Source organism: Maylandia zebra, linkage group LG17 (genome assembly GCF_041146795.1).
Source record: "Maylandia zebra isolate NMK-2024a linkage group LG17, Mzebra_GT3a, whole genome shotgun sequence".
NCBI lineage: Eukaryota > Metazoa > Chordata > Actinopteri > Cichliformes > Cichlidae > Maylandia > Maylandia zebra.
The window spans coordinates 16,310,243-16,335,124 of record NC_135183.1 but is presented as its reverse complement, the minus strand read 5'-3'; the positions used below and the strand labels follow the sequence as shown (position 1 = coordinate 16,335,124).

Here is a 24,882-nt window from a genome sequence, read left to right as displayed (position 1 = left end):
TTTTGAGCTACATAGGCTACGTTCACACTGCAGGTCTTAATGCTCAATTCCGATTTTTTGATCAAATCCGATTTTTTTGTCTGCTTGTTCACACTACAAATAAAATGTGACAGCAAACGCGTTCTAGTGTGAACGCTCAAAGCGGCCCACATGCGCAAAAGAAGACGTCACACACAACGCGCTCTGTATAGACCCAGACCAAACAGTATTGTTTGACTGATGGCCCTTAATATAAAGACTTGTTTCGGACTTTACGTTTCCAAATTTTGCTTTAAGTTATAAAGTTATTTTGTTATTTACAAATGGCCTAATAATGATGCTTATTGCTGTTTTAGAGGAGCGCTGCTTCAAAGGATAGTTGCAGATTTCTGTCAGAATCTGCAGATTATACAGTACAAATAAAATGTTCACGTTTGTCCAACGTTGTCTTCCCAACAGTTTCACTAACATCTACACGGGATGGCCAGTAAGCGTCCTCGGGCGCTTCTCCGGTGCTGTTAATTGGCGTCTGTCTTGTAGTCCGTGACGTAAAAGACGGATTTAATGCGACATGACTGTTCAAACAGCAGTCGGTTTCTAAAACATCAGATATGTATCAGATTCAGTACCACATACGAAAGTGACCCAGATCGGATTTGAAAATATCAGATTTGTGCCGTTCACACTGTCATACCATGATCGGATATGGGTCGCATAGGGTCAAAAAAGTCGGATTTGATGCGCTTTCGCCTGCAGTGTGAACGTAGCCTACTTCACACTCTCTCTTTATTGAAGTGAACTAGCTGCCTTTTTGCAAACAAATTAAAATGCATTGTTAGTAAAGTATAATTATAAATAAATATAAATTATATAAATATAATAAAGTGAAATTACAGAATCACAATATCAAATCTAGCCTATAAAACAACCTACAAAATGTCAGCCATCTAAATCCACTTGTTATATTTTACTGCTGAGATCCAGTGCAACTCCTTTCCTCCTCCCTGTTTAGGATTTCTATGACTGCAGTAACAGAAATCACTTATCCCAGCTGTCCTGAAGTACAAATTAATCTTAAAGACTGGAACACAGCAACTATTACTAATGAACATTGATTTTACTGCACCTTTACATTTTTTATCAGTTAATATAGATGATAATCTTGAGCTCATATAGCATTCATGCATTCTTCATGCAAGGCAAACAACAAGCAGTTTTTATTCCAGCAATGTGTTGTTCAGAATTCAGCTGTGAGTTTAACAAACTTTTGTTAAAAATTCTAAATATGTCAACAGGTTATGGCACGAAATAGAAAATGCAGTTACAATTCAAAATTTACTTGATCAATGCATCTTTGTTTATTATGTCTATTGTTTTCACGTATGGTCACATAGTCTGTTGCAATGAATTATGGGACGGCGTGTTGTCCTCCTCTTTCATAAAGGATGGTCCAGTGTATCCTATGCTAAAGGAAGCACTGAAGCTCCTTTCCTTAGCATTTGGAGAAGAGCTCTTATTATGGCCGGCACACAGATACATCTGGGTCATGTCTCTCAACCTTCCTAAGCAAAACTGACTATTAAAGCGCGCCCTCAGCCTTCCTCGTGAGGCGCATGTCCTTCCCTCACACTGTGTGTTCTCGTGTTTTACTTGTAATTTTCTTTTACTTCTTTTCCCCTGGCCTGGATTTTTTGAGTCAGCAAAATAAGCAATAAAACCGCCTACTTTAGTTAATTCTTTTGACTCTTAGTTGTGCTATTGGGTCATATCATACTTGCAACATAGCCAAACCTGACATGGAGATAAATACAAATGAAAGCTATTGCAATAACTTGAATTCTCAACTGACGTTTTAAAGGAGGATTTATTTTTTACTTTATCAAAATCAAATGTAGTTTTATTTTTGAATTTATGAGCATCTGCCAGGCTAGGGAAAATCATTTGAACTATTTATTTGGAAATATTTAGAGAAATTCTTCAGCTCAAAAATATTTTGTACTATTGGATTTACAGAAACAATTTCTGCATTACACCGCAGACCCCTATCCAAGTCTATACAAATGCCAGATTTTCTCTCTTTGGAGTAGTCATTCATGTTTCATTTGATTTTATAGAAATATTTTTTAAGATTATTTTTAATGGTAGTAGTGATTAGATTTTCCTATCCAACAGATATCAAGCGGCGGCCTGTTCTTTCACTAAAATGAAACACAGTACAATATAAAAGTAGATAATCCTCAACGAGCCGAATGAGAGACTGATGCCAAGGAATTCTTCCTTCAGTAAGAAACAATCCTATGCTACCTGATGATTTTTCATTTGTTTAAAATAAGAACTTTTTTGGTATCCTGACTGGTAAAAACACAAGATTGGATTTTCTTCTCTTGTAAATGCTCATACACAAAGACAGAATGTGTAAATCATGTTACAGGATAGGACTCTCATCCACCGAGTCATCCTCCAGAAACAGAGATGAAACTCATCTGCTTCTTAAAAAAAATTTTCTACAACCCATTTGCTGTTAAGTAATGATGCAATTAAAGCCAAAATCTTCAGTTTTGGTTGCTCGTCTCCTGATCTGAACCTGATCCACAGTTTTTCTGCTGCTTTTCAGTGTAAATTTAATCAGCAACAGTGAAAGGTTGCAGCTCTTCACCCACAACCTTGTTTCTTTTTTTCCCAAGCCAGGACTTCAAAGTTACCCTGGTGCGCGTGTGTGTGTGTGTGTGTGTGTGTGTGTGTGTGTGTGTGTGTGTGTGTGTGTGTGTGTGTGTGTGCGCGCACAGATCCTATGAAATATGGGTCAGACATTAAAATGCATGAGCTGGGAGCAGAAAGCATGATGAAGTGCTGAGACACAAAGAGGATAGAATGTAAAAATAACTGGAGGAGCAGTTGACAGAAGCCTCTCCCTGCTGACGCCACACTACCATGCCATTGGTCCACACAACCAACCAACCAAAAGAGAGAAAAAAAAAAATTGAGGCATGTTTCCTGCTGCATGGACAGTTGGCAACGCTCTCATCACTGCTGACAGACCTCAGCATTAACCTGGAAGAAGTATGCCAATTTCCTGGCATACAAAACAAACGATAATGTTTTTATTATTAGGGCTCCAAACACCAGGCTTTAATCTTTCATGTTGAAATGGTCTAGTTAGACCCCGACGTAGGCTGGGTCTAACTAGTGTCCACTGATGAAATTATAAACTGAGTGTAACTAAAATGTTTAAGTACAACAAATGATTTTTGAGGTAAAATACACATCTGTCTGACAAACAGCAACACAACCCCAACCTTTACTGAAGATGAAAAAATAGAGTACCTATAAAGCGCCAAATGAGACCCATTGTACCGACACCATCTCATTATGTGACATACTTTAGACAGCACCGTGGCTTCAATACTGACCTTTTCAGTGTATTTACATTACTTTTTCTTCACGGACGCCACTTTTTTCACTTAATTTGAATTAGCAAAGCACTTTGCAAAGATAGAATTCTAAATAAACCTGTACTATCAATTTGTCAGTCTCTGTTGTAACATTAAATGTTTCTGCAAGCTGAAACACAGAAGACCAGACTTAAAGCTTAAGCATCCTAGACTCTGAATGTATATGTGTAAATAAAATCTGTCAAATTTTAAAATATTTTACAATTACAGTCTCCATTTCAGAGCCTTGATTTATGCAGAGAACAGAATACGAAGCTTGGTACCTTTGGTAGCATATTGAATATGTCCACATATTCCAGTATTCTGAAGTTTTGGGATTTTATTTTGTTAATTCTAAACCTTTTTAAACCTACACTAATTTTCTAGTGTTCCAAGTAACATGACCCCCACCTGTGTGTCCGGCTGAATTTTGAGGGAATTGTCAAAAACTGAAAACCAAAACATGATCTGCAGATTCCCCAGTTCTATTTTACTGAATTTGTAAAATATGATGAGCTTACTACTGATTAAGAATGTAGTTTGGGGAAGTTTGCAGTTTTACTCATTATGGAAAATATATTTCTGCCGCCGCCCCCCTCCTGGACACTGGGGTAAAGGTAGGGTTGCCAACTCCCTGAAAAATAAATAAGGGACACCTCGTGGCCAGGGCCGGGCGACCCAGTTGTCTTCACCCTTCCCAGTGTGGTGAATTTTCTAGCTCTTTTTTTGTGTGTGAAATTATTTTTTTAACCATTTGACTTGAAGTTGATTTAAGTAGATGCATATTCTATTCTTTGTGATATGAACACATGTGAAACAAATGATCATTTAGCCATTTATTTTTAGCTCAAAATGACAACATTAACACAGTAAAACAGGTCTCTTTCTTAAACAGAAGCCTGTCATGCTTAACTTTTGAGAATATAAGTAAATCTTTCTTTAAAAGCACTCTGTCCTGCTTAACTTAAAATAATAGAAAACAATAGAAAGAAAAATATTCTTGTAACAGTGCACATTTAGTGCATTTAGTACAATTGGCTTCAGTTGAGGTATTATTTCAGCTTTTCTAATGCTAATCAGCTGCTCCTGTTTGTAAACCCGCTTGTTCCCATGATTACGCATCTTAACTCATCATCATTATTCATCTATGTATTACTTTTATGTATTAGTCATCAATTTGTTGTAATCATCTATCCTTGCAGTTGTTTATTACACAAAATAAGTTATATTATCACACTTCTGGCCACATAGCGCTGATATTCACTGCACATGCCCATATTAACTTTTTCCAGCCAGGTGTTTTCCTTTTCCCATTCTTCCCTTTCTCTGAGGGGAACAAACATTGCTGCTCTAATGCTGGGCTCACACTGTGCGATTTTTGGCCCATTTTGAGCCGATTTTTGAGTGATCGGACCGATTTTGGCCTTCATCGTGCATCGTGTAGTATACGTGGGGTAACGAGAAGTGATTAACACCTCACGACCAGCTCCCGATCATCAATCGCTCGTGAGGGTCTCACCACAGGGGCTCACACTGCTCACGCGCAAACGTAAACGTTGGTGAAAAAGACGGAGCAGCACGGCTGTGCAGCGTGTGATCTGGACACAAGCGATGGAGGCACAACTTGTAGAACTTTGGAAAGCTCATCCGAGCCTTTTCGATGTGGCATCACAAAATTATCACGACCACAACAACCGTGAAAATAGTTGGATCTACATCGCTGCTCAATCACAGCTGCCTGATCAATGTTTTTCATTAGCAATTTAGCAAAGTTGATGGTGGTGGTGTGTCTGTGTGAGTGAAAGACAGAGAGAGCGAGCGACAGATTATCTGTTATAACCTTCATGTTATGGAGGCACAGTGTGAGCTCTCAGGTCGCATCAGAGCATCGGGCGGTATAGTGTGAGAGTACATCGTGACATACGAACTTCTAACCCCTGCGAGTCAATCGTGCAGTTTGAGCAGGAGCTGAATAACGTGACTGAAAAAAATCGCACAGTGTTTGCCCAGCTTTAGGTGTACTGTCGTCCGAGACTTGCACCGCAGTGTCGGCGTTTGTTCCCCTGTTGGCCATGCTTCTTGTTGTGGTCATCTGTTGTCTTCCGGTATTTTCTCCGCAAGCGACCTTTCCTCGACCAATGAGATGAGCGGTAATCTGAATTGTCATACTCGAATTGTCATAAGTGTGCTGTCAGCTCATTGGTAACAAAGCAGGAGAGGGGCTGGGAATTATGTTTTCAAACAAAGTGTTAATTCCATAAACATTTATAGACTACTTTTGATTCTCACTGTATTACGGGACAAAGTGCGTCCCTTATTAGCTCAATACGGGACGTGTGCTTTTGTTTCGAAATACGGGACGATTCCGTATTTTAAGGGACGGTTGGCAACCCTAGGTAAAGGCAACAGCTAGGGGTTAGGGGAGACAAGGAGACGACAAGGGGCTGAGCCTAGACTTAAGTGACAAAAGAAAATGGCTGCTGCAGAAATAAATTTCTGTTTCACTGAACAAAACCTCCCCTTTCTCCTCCACCAGGCAGAGAGAAGGACTAACAGGCAACAACCTAACATGAAAAAATATATGAGGGAGTATTCATGTGAATTAAGGAAAGAAGAACCTTGGTGCTCAGATAATCTATGCCTTTTTTTACTCTAATTGAGCACTGAAAGTGCTTTCCACTAAGGGTGGGCGGTATAAACGGTATAGGCTAGAAACGATATAAATTTGGCCAACGGTAGAGATTTTCACTATACCGCTCTACCGCGATAGCGCATGTTGATGGCGTCATCAAGCTGCGCCTGTTTTGGTCAAAGTTTGGTCCGTTTATAGCATCCTGCCATGCAATTGCATTTGTCCCTAACCACCAGAAACCCTCACGTTAACTTTTATCACGTGGAAAAAAGTTAGCATTCATCCTTCAGCTTCACTGTGCTAATGTTATGCTAATGTAGCTGTTTTGCTAGCAATCACGTAGCACAACATTATATACCAGCTAGTCCGACTTCAGTAATCCTACAAAAGTCACCGCTGTTTAGTTTTCTGTCTTCATTTATGTTATTTTTTCAGAAATTTCTCAGTCAGAACATGCTATATCATGTTTAGGTGGAAACTAGCGAAACTAACTTCCTGTTAACTTCTAACTGCGTTGAATTTAATAAATTCTGTTTTCATGGATGCCTGGATGTTAAACTTAATTGTTACACCTGGTAAAGCAGCAACGCTGATTATTTTATTAAAGATGAAAGAATTAAGACAGTTTTTCACTCTCAGTGATGCTGCAGTGTTCGTTTGACTTTGGGACCTGAAGAAGACAGTGTTTAGGACCCAGATTACTTATTACGTTTACTACATAAAATTGGTTCGAGGTCAGAAAGCACAACCAGAATTCATACATAAGGCACACTGTCGATTTTTGAGAAAATTATAAGATTTTAAGTGTGCCTTATATTGTGTAAAGTACGTTATACAGAAGAAAATATATCGCAAATATATCGTTACCGCACATGCTTCAAATTATACCGTGATATGGATTTTAGGCCATATCGCCTATTCACATCAGTATGAGGAGAGAGTGTGGTTACAGAAAACTGCAGCAAATCTACACAAAAGGATTCAGTGAGCTGAGAACACAACAGACCAAAAATTACAACTATTAAGTCAGGTTGAACTAGCATCTAAAGTTTCATAGCAGTTATATTCTATGTTTAACAAGAGGAGCTTGTCTCTCGTCTTATCCAGCAACAACGTTAATGGATTAATCTTTAGATTATTCATTTTTCCTCTTTTAACATATCTTAATTTATAATACTGATTGTACTAAACACCTCATATTAATAATAATTGCCTTTATTTATAATATTTTTATAATAATAAACATAGGCAGCATTTGTGTTATTGATGAGCTTTGGGGATCCTGGTGACTGCACCTCATCAGCTGAATACTGTTGTTGAAAAAGCGTGTACTGATACATTTTTACATTTGTTAAAGAAATGTTTAAAGACCAACATTGCCAATAAGTTACTGCAGCTCAAGTTAATGGTTCAGTATTTTAGTGCTTCTACAGCAATCGAGGTAACTAGCATGATTGACAATGACATTATTTTTGGAGCTTATGATCCTTCACAGGTCAGACTTTCAGAAGTACCCCTCATGTCATATAGACACTATTTAAACACAAGTAGTTGGCCACAGTTCTTGTTCTCTCTCCACATGAAACTATACGACAGTCACCTTTCTGTAACTGAGGTAGAACAGGTCATCTACTACCAGGAAGGTTGGTGGTTCGATCCCTGCATGCCAAATATCCTTGGAAAAGATACTAACTCCAAGTTGCTTTATGCATCTGTAGTTACTATAGCTCTTCACATCATCCTTGTTCTCAAACTCTATAGCAGTACATTCGTCAGGGATCCTCTCAATCTCCTGGACTGTCTTAATCTAGTTAAAAAGCCAACTGCCCTCTTTCCTAGAGCTCTTCACATCACAGGTATGTCATCTGGACCAACTGTCTTTCCACTTCTCTTCATAGCTTCCCTCACTTACTAATTCCATTGTGAGTGTATGGTTGTAATTATGCAAACTGTATCATGATGCCATTTAAAGCAGGTTCTTTATTCTTAAATTTGTTATGTAGCCTGTAAAGGTTGCACAGTGTACAGGTTTATTCAAGAAGGTCACATATGTGGGGTTTTTTTTGTTTTTTTTGTTTTTTTTGTGTTTGATCTGAGCCCCCCCTGTCAGAGTTGGTCGCCCATTCACTCCACATGCTCCATTTCTGATTCTGAACTTAGGCCTCTGTCACACAGGCATAGAGGCCAATTGGCGACTGCCTGGCAACTGTTGCTTGCCAAAGAAAAATGAACATTCCCTTGGCTGGTTGTGAGTGGTTAAAAAAAAAAATAGTCGCTTGGTCAGCTAGAGGACATATCTTCATGATAATACATGAAATGACTCGAGATTCCTCAGTGTTACTGGAGGCCAAAGTAATCTCACTTAAAGTCAGTATCTAGTTAGATACCTAGTTAGATACCATGTTTAAGGCCCAAGTACAATATTCTCAGTTTTTTCTGATTTTAGAAGCAGGGAATTTGAGGTCATCCAGGTCTTAAGGTAGATAATAAATGTGACGTCGTCAGACTGCATGCCACCAACTGACTAATCAGTAGCGTCACTCGATGAGTCATGAGAGCTGAAGTGAAAGGACATTTTTGAAACCCGGCATTGAGGGAAATGGCTACAAAAAGCCCACAGTTGTCCCCAAGTCTGACAAAAAGTCACAGACTGAGCAGCAGGTATGTCGTCGCCTCGACGTCCACTTTTGTTTTAGCGTTCGTGTTGCATACTAATTACACCACGGGACGTTCGGCAAGTGTTATTTGATGAAAAAATTTTACTTATCAGTTGACAAAAAAGCATTTGATTATTTCGATCAGTTTTTAGCCAGTAAAGACTGAATATTGCAGTATTCCAGCCTCTCAGATGACACAATTTCCTGTTTTTCTTTGTTCTCCTGTCTTTGTGTCATGTAATTGTAAACTGAATATTTGTGATTTTGGAATTGTGAATGGATGAAAAGACATCAACAAGGTTGCACTGGACATTTATTGTTTTGATGTTTAATTTACAAAAAATTGAAAGAAAAACCAAAACGGAGATTAATAACGTGAACTGTTAATAAATTACTAGTACAAATGTTAGCACACATGTTCCTCTGATTACCTTAGCAAATGAATGTCAGATTTTCTGGAAGGACAGAAAATATGACTTAATCTTCTAAAAAACTAAAAGTTTGATAACGAATGATATTTGGAGATGAAAACACTTCGTTATCAATAACCAAAAGAGCCAAGAGAGGAAATGCTGAGGAATATTTTCTTATTTTTTCCTATAAAATTGTGGAAATTTCTCAAACATTTTCAGATTCTTGCCCCCCAAGATGTGGAACTTTTGGGGATGTCTTTTCAAAAAAACTGAACAAAAGCCTTGATGTCATTCTTGGCTCAGCAAAGCTGCGATTCCCCAAAACATGCCAGAATATCAACTCTGGCAAAATTTCAATCACATCTGGAACATGTGGGAAAAGTGCACATATTTGTACATGTAATAAATTCCCTTCTACAAAGAAAGAAGTGAAGGCGTTTTGTTCTGTAATTTTCCATCGTCACTGAAATCTTTCTCTGCAGTGTGAACACGCCATATTGTCATTGGCCAACCTTGTCTCCTAGATGTCATGTTTACTGTTACACCTCAACTGTTTAAGTGATATTTAGATCAAAGTTAAATTCACAGAACTGTACACTTTGAGACCTTTCAAATTAAAGGAATCACTTAAAATATTTTGGTATTCAAGTGAAAGCATAAATTATAATAAACTGGCCAAACTGGAATATTACTCCTCAATTATTAGAGGAATATTATAAGGACACTAAAGCGCAGATCATGCACTTGGAAACCTGAGATATGGTCCTCCAGATGCAAACAGCATGTGCATATGGAAACATGTTATGAGGCTGGAATCTAAGAGCTTTTCCTGCTACAGGCTCTCTTTGAGAACTGAAATGTGAGACATGTTTCCTCTTCAATAACATTTCTGTTCAGCATCTCTTAAACTCTTCATTTTTTAATTTACAAAAGTAAAATCTGAACATTTTTCTTTCTCTTACACCTCAAAATGAAAATAAATCCCTAAAATATTACAATGATTTGCGAACACTGCACGTTGCTATTGCTTTGTTCAGATACCATTTAGCCAATCAGAAGACAGAATGGACAGTCATCAATGCTCTGCTGCCAGGCACATAATACACCTAAGTCTTGAAAATGTTACTGAAAAACAACTTGAGAAATTATTCCACAGTTAGTCAAATCAGGGTCAGTTTTACCACTCTGGACATTTAACACATTCATTTAGGATGTCTGTTTCTTTTCTTTGTCTGTATTTTGTGGTAACTGCAGTTATTTCTAACATTAAGGTTATGTGACCTTTCTCAGAGAAAGACATTTCACTGTCTGCAACTTTCATTTTAAGTTATTCAGTCCATATATTTTTTTCAAAACTTTAAATTATATAACAAATTTACTTTCCCCAAACTTAATTTTTGTACAACCATCAGTGAAAAGCACATTAAGATTTGAGTTCACATGTAATTTCGTGTGTGAAAGCAAAAACATCAAAGGAGATGAAAATAGAAACTGTGATTATTTAGACTTGTATTTAGATCAAAATTGTTTTTGACACAGGCAGACTTTTATAATACCCCTATCATTACTCACATCTTTAAAACAAAATTGTGACCAAAATTTCAGTTTTTTGATTATCGTGTTTACTGTAATCCAATATTTGGATTACAAGGTGTCAACTTTAACTTGTCAACCACAAAGCTGCAGTGGATTCTCTTGTTTCTCTTGTCTTGTTTTTCATTGAGGAATGACTGATTGAAAGAAAAAAAGTTATACTGACAACAATTATCATGAATCATGTTGTTAATAAATGTCAGAAAATGTTTAAAGCATTTCATATGTTCAGATATTTTGTCCAACCAACTGCTGAAAAGCGAAAGAGATCTAAGGAGGTCTGTATAATCCTGCAGAAGAAAAGATCACATCTAACAAAACAGCTGCTGATTACACAGCAGAACACAGAACACATCTTGTTATTGCAGAGTCAAATGGTTTGATTCCTCTGTAAACTAAATATTGAAAAAACCAAAACAAAGAAATTTAGAGACCCCTTGAACCGAGAATAGCTTTCACTGGAATTTTATTTTATTACGTTTTTTTCTTTGAGGTTGCTGACATTGCGGCAACAAAATTTATATTAAGCTCCATGGACAGTCGTTAGAAATTACATGTGCACATTCTACAAAATTCCTTTAGTTTATCAGCTCAGCCTTCACTCTCGGCATACACGAATTATTTGATATATATTTTATGTAGCTCATTTGGCATTGTGCTCTCTGTCAGAAGACTAGGAGAATGGATGTTGGATGACGGTAGTATGGATGTTGAAAGCGCACCTGCGGTTTATTTATTAAAAATCTTGATCTACTGAACAGTGTCATTTGTTTGAGACAAATTTTACGATTCTAACCGTTTTGCTCCCTTTTGACAAACGTTTCTGTTACAGCCCCAGAAAGTTTTCAGATGCGGATAATGGACTCACTTTCTGGCTGTGTGACCTCGGACAGTTCAACATGCAGCCCTGCCATGCTGCTGCTACTCGCTTTCATTAACAAAGCTAACATTTGTTAGCTTTGTTAACATAAGCGTTTTGTTTTGTTTGCTTTTTACAAACTATGTCCACCGACTGCGCAAAGGATCATTATAATATTGAGTCCCATTTATTTCCCCTCCTTTAATGATGATTTCTGGCACTTCCCGTGTTCTACTCAATACCCACTCTGTGTAAAAGCCCAGTCTGGGTCTTACCTAGGGTTGGAGCTGTTCCAGTAGACCGCGTACCGGTCGGAGTTCATGCGATCAGTGGTAACGGCGGAACAGATTTGGAGTAGCAGACCGAGCAACATCAGCGGCGGCCGCCCCGAGCGCTCCATGTGCAGCGGCGCTGCACGCTGCGCCCAAGCGAACATCCGCGTCTCTTCTTTGAGCTCTGAGCGCACTGAGACCCGCAGAGAGAATTCCCCGAACCAGGGTTTTCAAGGAAAAGCAAAGAGAATTTGTGCACTTTATATCCACGTAAGATCAATACTCAATATTCACTGGCTGCATATTCCCGCTCTCAAAGCTTTAACTGAATTTATTTCCAAGAAAACAAACTGATAATAATCCATTTCATATTGATATGCGACGACATCAACTGCCTCTTGTTTGAGGAAGAAAAAAAAATGTCCACGGCTAAAGCTTGACCGCAAAAGCCGTTAAACTGTCCCAAATTCGGGTCCAATGGGACAAACTGTCCCAAAGTTTCATTTTCACTCAAACAGAACCAAATGAGCATCACACCAGGGCAGCGTCCACACAGCCAATCAGTCCATATACGTCTTGCTCTCCAGCTTTCTGCCTGGAACTCAGTCCCACTTTATTGCGCAGTGCACAAGTCTGGAGAGTCTGCTCACTCCCCGGAGTTCTCATTAAGGATTCATGCCTTTTTTGCGTCTTTTATGTAATGCTGAATACTTTTACAGTCTGCTGCTGTCTAACAAACTTTGAAATATGACAGAGGAGCTGCTCATCCACTTTTCCCTTTGCAAAGACCTCACTAGTTTTCTAGGTTTGTTTGGAGCTGCTTTAAGTTAAAGACCTCGCCGTCAATCCGCAGTAGAACTGGACCCGCTCTTTCTCGTCAAAGAAAACTTTTCGAGGTAAGCGCTCTTCTTTCGCTCTCTCCACAGTGAGCCGTGTCGAACGGTTTGGACCAGACACAAAAAGAACAAAGCAGCGAAAATTTAGACGAACCAGCAGGAGGAGCGTTCGGTTTGGTTACCGGGGCTCAACTACTAACTGTTATTCGGAATGACTCCCAGAGGGCGGAGCTTCTGCTTCACAGCGTTCTCCTACTCACAGCTCACTCTTTCATTGGTTCGGTCATAAAATGCTGCATTGATATCTGAGACAGTGTTTGAACATGATGCTCTAAAAAACTATTAACGATAAAAATCTGATGTATGTCCAAAGTCAGTGGCATTTGTTTTCTGTCACTGCTTAAAAACATGCATACATTGTGGACATGTGCCCTAGCTCACCTGTGAATGGCTCAAGCGATGGCAAGGCTTGCTCTGGAGGGTCAGAAGATCCAGGCCAAGTGAATATTGTCGCTGCTCTTCAGTGCATGCCCATGCTCACCTGCCTGTCCACCCACCACCAGCCGCCTCATGGATTCAAGGTTTTCTGGCATCCTCCCCCTTCCCCACTAGCTTGGATCTCAAGTAAAGGTGTTCTCTTGATAATCCTCTGGATAATATTACCTAACTCATCTCCTGGATTCTCTGCCCAGTCTAACTTGTAATCTCCTCTCACAGATCTCTCCTGGTCTCTCGTTACCATCCTCCGCTCCTCATGTGTGTCTCTCTCCATTTTAATTGGATTCAGTTGAGCTCAGCCTTGTGTTTAAGTAAAATTAGTTTCTATGTTTGCTTTTCTTTAAAGTGAGTAGAGCTCACCTAAGTTAATTCATGTTCAAGTTCTCAAAGTGAATGAAGAATCTCAAGCTGCACTCCACTGCTCTCTGTCCTGCCTGTGTCTGGCACTTGAGTCCTACACATGTTGTTTGCTAAAACTTGACTATATAATCTATCCACCATGTCAGCAGACCTGGTCGGAACAGCACTGGATAAGCAGGGGTGCCTTTTAAGAGAACACACAGCTGCCCTGCAATTCGTTGGAGCCCAAGATGTGCTCATGACTCAGAGGCTCGACTGTTTTTGCTCAGGTAGTTGAATCGATTAAGTCAAAATTATCCACTGTCCTCTCCTGCCGAGCTCAGAGGGGTGGTGCCGGCTGCCCTGACTTTTATGGGGGCTGCTTTCTGTGATACTGTGTCCCCTATGTTGAAAGCATTTTCAGGAGAGGACTGTTGTTGCGGAGGGTTTCTGCTTTGACATGGAGAGAAGCTTATTTACTGTCTCAGCCAATTCCTGTGTGTTCCTACGAATTGAATGAATATGAATGAATGAATATGAATGAATATTCTTTATTGTCATTGTCACAAGTACAATGAAATTGAAAGATGTCTCCGGTCAGTGCAACATCACGAAAGATAAATACTTATAAACTATAATAGATATGATATAAAAGATAGAAATACATATAAAATACAGTATTCTCATACAGTAAATACACCCAAGCAATCCAGGCCTAAGGCCCCATACAGACACTCAACATACGACCTAGTTGATATATCACTCAAACAATCAATCACTCAGTCAATTTGTTAGCACATCCAACAAAACATGTCTGAAAGCATTCCAACATCAAGGGCACAAATGACAACAGGGGCAATGAAAGTCATCTACTTTTAGTAGCATTGAGACATGATATTGCAATTGGGTAGAAACTGTGTTTGAGTCTGTTAGTCCTTGTGTATGTTGTTCTATACCGTTTACCTGAAGGCAGCAGTTCGAACATGGAGTGTCCAGGGTGTGAGGTGTCCTTTATGATGTTATGGGCTCTTTTGAGGCAGCGGGAACTGTGTAGGTCTTTCAGTTTGAGGAGAGGGCAGCCGATTGTCCTTTGGGCAGCGTTGATTACTCCCTGGAGTGCTTTCCTCTGAGCCACTGTGCAGCTAGCGTACCATATGCCTATGCAGTACGTTAGTATGCTTTCGATGGAGGCTCTGTAGAAAGACACCAGCAGTCTCTGTGTGATGTTGTTCTTCCTAAGCACTCTCAGAAAGTACAGTCTCTGTTGTGTCTTTTTCAGTAGCTCAGAGGTATTCACACTCCAGGATAAGTTTCCCTCTATGCTGACTCCCAAGAAGCGGAAGTCTGCCACCCTCTCCACATAGTCGTCGCTGATGATTAGTGGTTGGATTTCTGTCTTGTGTCTTCTGTAGTCAATTATGAGTTCTTTGGTCTTTTTCGTGTTTAGGAGAAGGTTGTTATCCTTGCACCATGAAGACAGCCGCTCCACCTCATCTCTGTAGGCAGACTCATCTCCCCCAGATATGAGCCCCACCACAGTAGTGTCATCTGCGAACTTTACAATGGTGTTGCTCTGGTGGGCGGGGGTGCAGTCGTGTGTATAAAGCGAGTTTAGTCCACTCCTTAAATTGTTTATTAAGGAGCTTAAGGGGACTTTTGTTGCTGAACATGCCTGTTCTTTCCCCTTCCTCATAAACTTTTGCTTTAGCTCTTGTAGCATTCAATTTTTTAACCTCTTCCAAGCGTTCGATCTCTCTGCACTGCGTTTCCATTGCTTGCTGCCTTTCCAAGTTTTCATGTTCCAGTTTTTGTAGTTCAGCTGCTTCCCTTTCTTGCTCCTCCATGACTGCTAATATTTCTTGAAATGCAGCTACTTCAACCTCTGCTTCCATCGCTTGTTTGTGAGTATGACTGACCTGAACCACTTTTAGACCTTCGCGATTTTGACCTTGCTTTAATACTTTCAGATCCTAAGCACAGCCCAGCATCGGGCCTTTGGCTGTTTTTCAGCTCTTTTAGCAATGAATGAGGAAAGTGATGTACATGCATCTATTTTGTGCCTTGCGTCTGCAGCAGGGGTTCGTATTTGGTGTATTTGTTCATAAATGGTTTGTACATCTTCGCAGGTGACATTTGCGTTGTTAATCAGCTCATTCAGTTCATTCTCTGAAACTTCTTTTCTTAATATTACTTTGCTTCATATCTCCGTTTTCCAAAAACAACTGCATATATGTATTGGAGATTTTCAAGTTTCTTCTCTTGAAGCTTTTTACCCTTTTCAGTTTGTAAAAGCGAAAGAGTAACTAACGGTCTGCCGTTTTATAAGTTGCTCAGCATCATTTTCTTCTGCTTCAGTCAGTAGGTGGAACAGCACAGTGCTCTTCATGATCATTGTCAACCATCTTGTTAGTCTAGTTAAATGTCAGTCAATGCATTATGTTTAAATTTCAAAATACTTCTTTAAATTTGTAACTTATTATATGTATCTCAAGTATTACTTTGGGATTACTGTTACTGTATACTTTAGCTGTACTGAGCTTCACTCTTAATACAGATGTACTTTAACTTAAAGAACTTTGTAAACTTCACATATAGTTTGACCTTAAGCAAACACACAAAACTCTTTCCTAAACTACAAAGCATCACTTTGAAACACTGTAGAAATTAAGTAACCTTTGACAAATGTGTTATAGAAACTTATTGTGGATCTTTAAACTTGAATTTAACCACTCTTATTCTACTTTAAACACTACCGTTTGTTAATTTTCACATTAATCCAGTTACCCAGCGTTGCTGCTGCTGTGCTTGGCTGTTTGTGAACAGTGAGCTTGTGTGATGGCGCCCTCTTGCGTCTCACCGCTGTACTGCCACTCACTGCTGCAGCTTCTACCAGCAGCTTCTCACCAGTGCGGGCTAGGGCGAGTTTTTACTGTATCTCCAAAATGACAACACAGCACTGCTTCTTCAAGAAAGGCGCTTTGCTTTTTTAATTAATTTTTTTTAACACTGTGAAAACTACAAACATAAAACGCAAATGCTTTAGGCACTTCAGTCATTTAAAAGTAACCTCCCGCTTTGGAGATCCTAGAGGAATAACCTTATAGTCTTGTGCATTTGAAATTAACGTATAAAATAATTAGAACACCATAGATTATAAATTTGGACAATATTACAAGACAATTATAACAAATCCCTTGTACAGCTAGTGGATGAACTAGACTGTTGCAGATGTCTCGCTGAAATCCTTTCCGTGTTTTTCAAACACAGGCCTCACAGTCTCTTAAAATTCACACCAATGTCATCAGTTAATGTGTTGTCAAATTTGTCTACTTATGTGGTGTGAATCCCAAAAACATTAATGCCAATGGTAATGCATCTACCCGTGTCATTGTAGTGTAGTGGCATACGTATTTTGGCATTTTGTCTTTTCAGGGTTTGGTTTTCTTACAATGGCCTGAGATGCCGGATGATATACTGCCCCAAATCGGTCTGTTATGCCTAGTGCTCTCTCAACTTTGATAGATGCTTATTATTGAAATGTGATGCATTACCTGTTGATTCTTGGCGCTCCATATCTGGCTATTGATTCATTCCTCAGCCACTTTATTACAGTCTTTGCATCTTCTTTCTCGCAGGGAATTGCTTCCACTCATTCGGTAAATCTGTCCACCATTACCAGTAGATATTGGTATCCCTTTGTTCTGTGTTCTCATGTCAGTAAAATCAGTGGCAATGTCCTTGAATGGGGCATCTGGGACCAAAAATCTTCCCATGGAACACCTGTTTCGAGTTGTGGTCATTACAGGTGACACACTCAGCTTCGTGGTTACTCACAATGTGCTACCACAACTCCTCCATATTTCTTTGAGTTAGCTTTTTATTGACACGCACTTGCTTGATTAAAAGCTGGCAGAGTTTTGCTGGTGCCACTATTCTTCCATCAAGACCTCCATTTTTTTCTGCCTGGTCAGCTGCTTTGTTTCCTTTAGCCACACATGCTGAGTTTCATTGGTGTCTCTTGCATTTCATGACAGCCACCGTCTTTGGAAGAAGGACTGCTTGGGTCAGTTCTTCCAGTTGTTCCTTGGCAAGTGGCTAGTTTTTGTCATGTTTCTTTATTCTCCCATGAATTATTCTTCATATTGATGTAGACATGCAGGCATGGTGTTTTAAACAAAACCTCACCACTTATTTATCTGCATATTGGACACGCAGCTGGATCAGTTAAGTATGTTTTTAGAGAGACTATGTAAATGTAAAAACTTAAAGTTTAACCATGCGTCTTGGTTTGGCTGTATCTGTTTTTTACTATGTCATTTACCATGAACAGTTGTTGACTGCAAAATCTATGCCTGCCTGTAATTTCTTATGTGTGTTTTTTTTAAACACTGTTCTTAAGCATGTTGACATGTTTGCATTACTTGAGATGAAAAAATACAGAGTAATTTGCCTCTCTACTTGCATTTGCACATACACATCTGTGCATGTACACGATAATGCACAAATAGTAACTGATGTCAAAGCAGTGAAAGCAGAGACAGGGGCAACTTCTAACACACCGAGGTCTTTTCAGTCTCTTGTTAAAGAGGACAGGTTTATTTATAATGGGCATATGCTAGTAGACATAAAAAGCAGCCACCCTCTCACCTTGCCTTTGTTCCAGCCTTCAACAGGAAACACACCCACAAAAATGATAGAGCAGCAAGTTCAATAGCTGTTGGTCTAGCTGACTTCAAGAGACAATCACAAGATGGCAGTAATGTAAAATATCAATGTCAGTCGGCACTATGGGATTGATGTCTTTCTTTAGAATTCTCCGGGAAGGCACTTGCTTGTGGTCAGGGAATGAGTATCTCCTGCTTAATTCTCATATCTGATCCTATTGAGGACAATGATTTAGAAAATAGATTTAAAGAGCAATTTGCAGGTTGACAACCTCAGTGAATAAATGAGTAGAAAAATGAAGGAATATGTAAATTTACCAATCAAAAATTCAGTCAGTTTTCTGCTGAAAAATCAAACACTGTCTGATTCCAGCTTGCCAGTCCAGTGTACTACTGGTGCACCAAATGAATCCAGTGACGTCGCATTTTGTACTGGCACAAGATGGTGCTATACACGCACTAAAAACTTTCACTTAATATATGTAGGGTTTATTTTCACTCCCTCAACTCCCTTGTTCATTTCAGCATTCAGAACCAAAGTGAAAATCTTTTTCATTTCTACATTTGTTTTAAAAATATGAATGATGTTTTGACCTGAACTAAAGATCCCACTCAAGCTTATTGACAGCTGGCTTTTAAAAATACAGAAATTAAAGTCATTAGCAATGTCCTACCAGATTATAAAAAACTCATACTCGTAATAAGAGAGGAGAAGACAAAGAAACTGGAGAGCACCAACAACCAGTTAAGCTTGGTACGGAGTGGCAACCCTCCGTCCTCCATGACAATGTCCCACAGGAGTCAAGACACAGCAAACCTCAGACTCAGCCATATACACTACACACAGACACACTCTTGTGTATATATGTATGTAATCATATATGTATTTATACAGTAGACATGGAGCTGAAAAGAATAACATGCATAAAGATTTTTGCACATACATTTAAAAATATATATAGTTGTACAGATAAGACTTAATATTCATTTCCCATATTATTTCATCATTATCCTCCTAGGACCTGGCGACATCACCTTTTGGGTTAATTAGACCAAAATACTAAATCTTGCTCTACAAGGGCCTGATATCCACTTACGAGGACATTATACTGCAACTGTTCTATCACAATTTTAAATGAATATCCTCACAGGTGGCTCTCATTTTTCTTAGAAACAAAAATTAGGTAAAAAAAAAATCTGGTAATTCTTTGTTTTTACATTCATCAGGTCCCAATCAGCCCAAATATCAAAGAGAAATTAAGAATGCATGCCGTGGAAGAGTTCGGGTCTTAGGAGGTTAAACCAGGGCACTATCATACACTGGGGGACTTCCATTGATGACACATACATGCTGGTTAAGCATGATTCCGCTGCACCCAGACAGTGTTGATATTTTTGTGTGTTTTTTTTTTTTAATTTTATTAGCTGATGCAGTTTGTGGTGTGGCTTCTACAGAAGAGATATAATTAAATGGAATTGACTGCTGAGCCACTTCCTTCTTGGAAATGAGTGTTATGTTACATAAAAACAACAAGACTTAACAACCAACCTGTCACAGCTTTGTTCTTTCCCACAGAAGAGAATTCCAGTGAACTCTTAACATGGCATCTGAATGGTTTCCAAACAAGTAATACATGTTCAGTCATGTAAGGTCTTTTTTTATCCCGTTCCTCTGCTGTGAGAAACTCTTGGTTTGTTTTTGCAAAATGCAGTGACCTTCCAGTTACAGATGCGCTTCCCAACCCACTGAGCCACGGTCGCCCCTTTGTGTGGTTGTGTAACTAAACATCACATTAATTCAGTCCACACAACTATAAAGCTGGTAACGTGACACAGAAACATATTGTGGGTTCTGCAATTAATCATAAGGATTAATAATTAATTAATTAATAATACAGTGTGCTTGCTTTTTTTTAAAAAATTCTAACATATGCATTTATTTATAATGTTTTATATACATACACAGATATTTTAGTCTTTTTGCCATTATAGTTCATTTATAAAATACTTGGCACTTTTATTGATAATGTGGTCTAGCAGAACTAAGTGTTTTATAATTTAGCTACAGTAAAGTATATTTCTACATGAATCATCACTTCATTGTTTTCAAATAATGTTGTAAAACTACCAAAACGACACAAAATTTACAGGTTCTCTAGTCTTCTGTGAAAGACATCGTCTTTGTTTGAATGGCTCATGTAATTTCTCATTGTAATCTACAACAGGTTTCTTTAAACTATAGAGGCAATGTTGTAAAAGCTCGAGTGGGGAGGGAGCTTAGAGGACAAAGGAAGAAGATCAGGGACATAACAGAGAAGCCTAACCTGAAAAACCAGACAGACACACCTCTCCGTCCTTACACCCCGTGTTTTCATGTTTGTTGTGGAACCATTCTGGTTCCATTAAAAATTTCCCAACATTACTTTACGACTTACTGAGAAATTCAGCATGTGTTTGTTTTTGGCCATGCACTTAATTATACATGATTTTATTCAGTCAGTCGTTTTATTTTTATTTCATTTTTTTCATATTTTAGCTACTGTGATAAAGCAGATTCCCAATGTATTATAATTAATAAATTCTTCTTCTTCTGATCATGACCATTATGAATAATAAATAATAATGATATAATATTTATAAATTACAAATACCAATGGCCATAGGTTACAAAAGAGCAACAGCAATCTTAGTGTAGTTAATGGAGGCACAAAATCTGGATTTGGTGAGGAAACTGATTCTGAGACAATTTTTTTTACCTTAATTTTGACTGTTTGACTCAGTGTGTGATCAGCATTTGGCACAAAAACCTTTTGTTTATGTCCTCCCAAAGATTCAGCGGACTTTTTGGCAGCAAGAACCCCCCCCCCCCCCCCCCACCCCCACCCCTCCTTTAACTTAGTCATTCATTTAACAGTGAATGTCTAAAAGCATGTCCATACAGGAAGGAATTCACTTTTGCATATTGCTTTGATGGGTAGTCACCAGCAGACATTCCAGACTCTGGCTGCCTAGTTGACTTTCTAATACGTTTACCATCCTGTTATAGGTCAGTGAAAAGTGTTTTTTATTCCCATTGATAGTCTTTTGTTAATTGTTTTTCATGCAGAATTCATGAAAGTAGATGTTTAAGATAGACATTAACTGACGTTATAGACACTTTTATTTTCTGGGACCATGACTCATACAGACACACCTGTTTTCAAGTGAAAGAAAACACCACCCCGTCTCTGTCTGTGACTGTGTCATTTGCAAAGGTATTTGGCTATGCAGAGTGAAGCACTCTGAAATGAGGGAGTGTGCAACCTACGCAAATGTGTATGTGTGCAGTCTTCAAAAAAATGCAGCGGCATCTTTTAACTTTACTTTAACACTTAGTTTCACTTTAGCTTTTTGTATCTTATAACTATTGTCTTCTCCGGAACTCACAGAGGGAGCCACCACAGCACAAGCATAAGTAGCTCACCAGCCTGTTGTTTGTGGTACTATCCCTTGATGACAGTAAACAGCTCTTCGCTAACTGGTAGGTGAAACACTTTAAACCCAGTCAACTGAAGCACTATTTTCTCAACCAGTCTGAAACATATGACTCTATCCTATGATTTCTGACCCACTTCAACCAGCCCCTGTACAGAACACAACAATTCACTGCCAGAATCCTCATGCATACTTATAATTGCTTCAGCCAGCTAACATGCATGTAATGATCTAACCTGGTACAAAGGACGAAGAAAGGAGATTTTACTGGACTTTGAATGTGTGGTTGTTTTGCCAGACATGCTCATCCACTTTAAGCTTATAGAGAGGCAACAGTAGTTAAATAATCACTTCTCTGAATACACAAAAGATCAAACTTTGAAGCAGATGTGCTATAGCAGTGGAAGATCATACCGGGTAATGCTCCTGTCAGCTAAAAACAAGAATCTGAGGCTACAAGCAATATGTGCTCACCAAAACTGGACAGCACAAGACTGGTGATACTGGTGTAGGGGATACGTTCTAGGCCTGAGTATTATAGCTCAGTATTGTTGCTAACCATGCCTTTCCCATTGCTGTCCATCCTTGTGCCATCAAGTTTTGTAGCTTGTGGTTGTTATTTTATTGTGTATTGTTGTTTAGTTTAAAATTAATAGATGTGAGTGTATTTATCGATCAATTAATTAATCAAATAATTAATTGCTTTTATTTCTGCTGGGCTCCTTATGGGAGGTCAGCATGAGAACAGAAAACAAAGAGAGCACACACATATCCACATCACAACACCATAAACCACATGATAAGCAACTGGGGTGGGTAAGGGGGTGAGAGGTGGTATTTCAGTTGTTCATTTCTCTGTCACTGATTTGCATAGGTTGCTGCTTCCCACCTTTTTGTTGTTAAACTGGTCCCGATTTCAGTTCTCGAATCTCCCCTTGATTGCACACCTAGAAGGGTTTCCTATACAGTGTTAATAGTGTAAACTGATTTTATTTTGCCAGATGAATTACTGAATTATTGAATGGACTGGTTCCTATACAGCACTTTTGTACCCAGTTTTTCTACTGCACTTATACCAGGAAAATACAGGAACAGGAACAAACGTATTGCATGCAAGGGTTTATCACAGTGTAGAAAATTTCATATATGCATACTCCTTTACTTGAGAGTGCTTTACTCTGCATAGCCAAATACCTATATCTCAATACTCGCTGGTTGAAATTTGTACCTAGTCATCTTGTTCCTTTTGTCAAAATTACAACCTTCTGGCAAAACTGTAAAAGCTTTAACATGAACATACAATAAACTACAAATCTATTCACTGACAATCTACAAACGCTGTGAAACTTCCTGGAACAGGACGTGAGAACACTGAACCTGGTTGACTGGCCCCTCCCTGTGTTTTGACAAAAACAATCTAACCATGCCAAAAACTCTTCTTCAGCTGCTTTTATTTCTGTATTCTGCAGCCAACATTCTTTTTTTTCCCTAGCTAAACCAATCCAAATTTCCAACGGCAGTATCTGCCCTAAGGTAGGAACTCAGTGCTATTAAAAACTGGTTTTGTAGCATGATGACTCATAGAGACACACCTGTTTTGAAGTGGAAAAACACCACACCTTTCCTGACTATGACAGTCTTGGGCAGTTCCAAACACTTAAGTTGATTATGGAGTTCCACAGAATTGCTCTCACATTTCAGTTGCTTTTTCCGTTAGATAAATATCAGAAGTAAAACATTTGCATGATCTCCCTGCACTTGTATGGGATTTGCTCCCTCCCTCCCTTGTCTTAAGCCATGTTTTGAGTTAACTGGTGATTCCGAATTAGTTAATCATATGAGCTAGATGAAGATGGGTAAAATCTGGCTTGTAGTCTGGAGTGCTTTGGGTGATTACTAAGACTAGAAAAATGCTATTACCTGAGCTATAGATGATTCTATACATTGTGTGAATATATCAGCACACCTCTTCCTGTTGGAAGAAGCCAGGAGGTTATCTTCAGGCTGTAGCACTTTACACAAACAAACCATATCTATGGTGAATATATGACAATAGAACACAGGCTTAAAATAAAAACAAGGATTAACAAGGTTCATATTCAACAAAGGCCAGTATACACTAACAGAAGAAATCCAAATCATGAGCGGGAAATAATCATGGCAGCATATAAGGATATATATATCTGAGTGCCAAAAATAAGGTATATACCTAAAAAAAAAAAAAAACCCTAACCAAAAACAATGACATACATGTTTAGACTATATGACTTGTCTGGGTGTGGCACATATTATCAAACCCAACAGTGAGCACTGTTGTTCTTTGCTTAATATTTTCATCCAACAAATTCAGGGTTGCTCTAAAATCATGTATTTTGTTCTAATCTTTTCGACACATTCATTCATTTGGACCTGGATAAGCAGTAATGACTTGGTAGTAGAGCAGGTCATCTACTGATCCTGGCTGCTCCTTCTGTGATGCGTCAATCGAAGGATGCATGTGTGGGACTGTCAGAGCACTTAAGCATAGATTAAAAAATAGGAAAGTTGTAGAAAAGTGCTGCTGAACCAGACCATTTACCATTTATTTAAAAACAAATAGTTCATAGTATGGACAGTCCCTGTCTTTAGAGAGGATATTATTTTCAAAAAGAATTTCACATTTTGACTGGTAAACCCACAGAAAAAACTCTTTCAAATTTGAATGGGAAAAGTCTAAGAAATCATGAATAATTAATGTAAGTGTGGACAGTGAATTTAATCTTTCAGAAGGGTCTGACTTCTCATGGAGAAAAAAATAAACACATTTTTAAAAATCAGACTGCATGGAACCTCAGTTAACACTTTCCAAGTTCACTATATTGACATATTAAGGAAAACAACATATAATACAAATAAATACTTAAATTAATAAACTGTGGCTGAAGTGAAAATTACCTGGATTACTGACCCAGTGTTTTCTGTTTACACAATTTTGAGTCTATTTTATTCATTATTATCTTCTCTGTGTGTGTCTTCTATTTTCTAGTTCAGTTTGCTTGTGCTCTTGAGTTTATCAGTATTTCTAGTTTATGTCTCCCAGTTAAGTCAGTCCTGTCTTTAGGTTTGTTTGTCTCGTCCTTTTTGTCCGTCTCCCTCCGTTCAATCTCCTTCTCAAACTTCACCTGCTCTGGAGCAGGTATAGAATTACATCTATTGATCTCGGACAACTGACCAGTCTCTTTGGAAAAAAGTGCCA

At 38.7% G+C, this 24,882-nt stretch overlaps 1 protein-coding gene across 1 annotated transcript in view; it reads right to left on the bottom strand.

The window, feature by feature from the left end:
- LOC101475191 (ephrin-A2) overlaps positions 1–13,707 on the bottom strand; it is a 66,725-nt gene extending 53,018 nt beyond the window's left edge. The window contains exons 1-2 of the mRNA XM_004564955.2: positions 13,114–13,707; positions 11,840–12,029 (exon numbers count right to left, since the gene is read on the bottom strand). Coding sequence (XP_004565012.2) covers positions 11,840–12,000 — 161 coding nt within the window. The 5' untranslated portion in view covers positions 12,001–12,029; positions 13,114–13,707. The remainder of the gene's footprint in view (positions 1–11,839; positions 12,030–13,113) is intronic.
- Between the last annotated feature and the right edge of the window lie 11,175 nt (positions 13,708–24,882).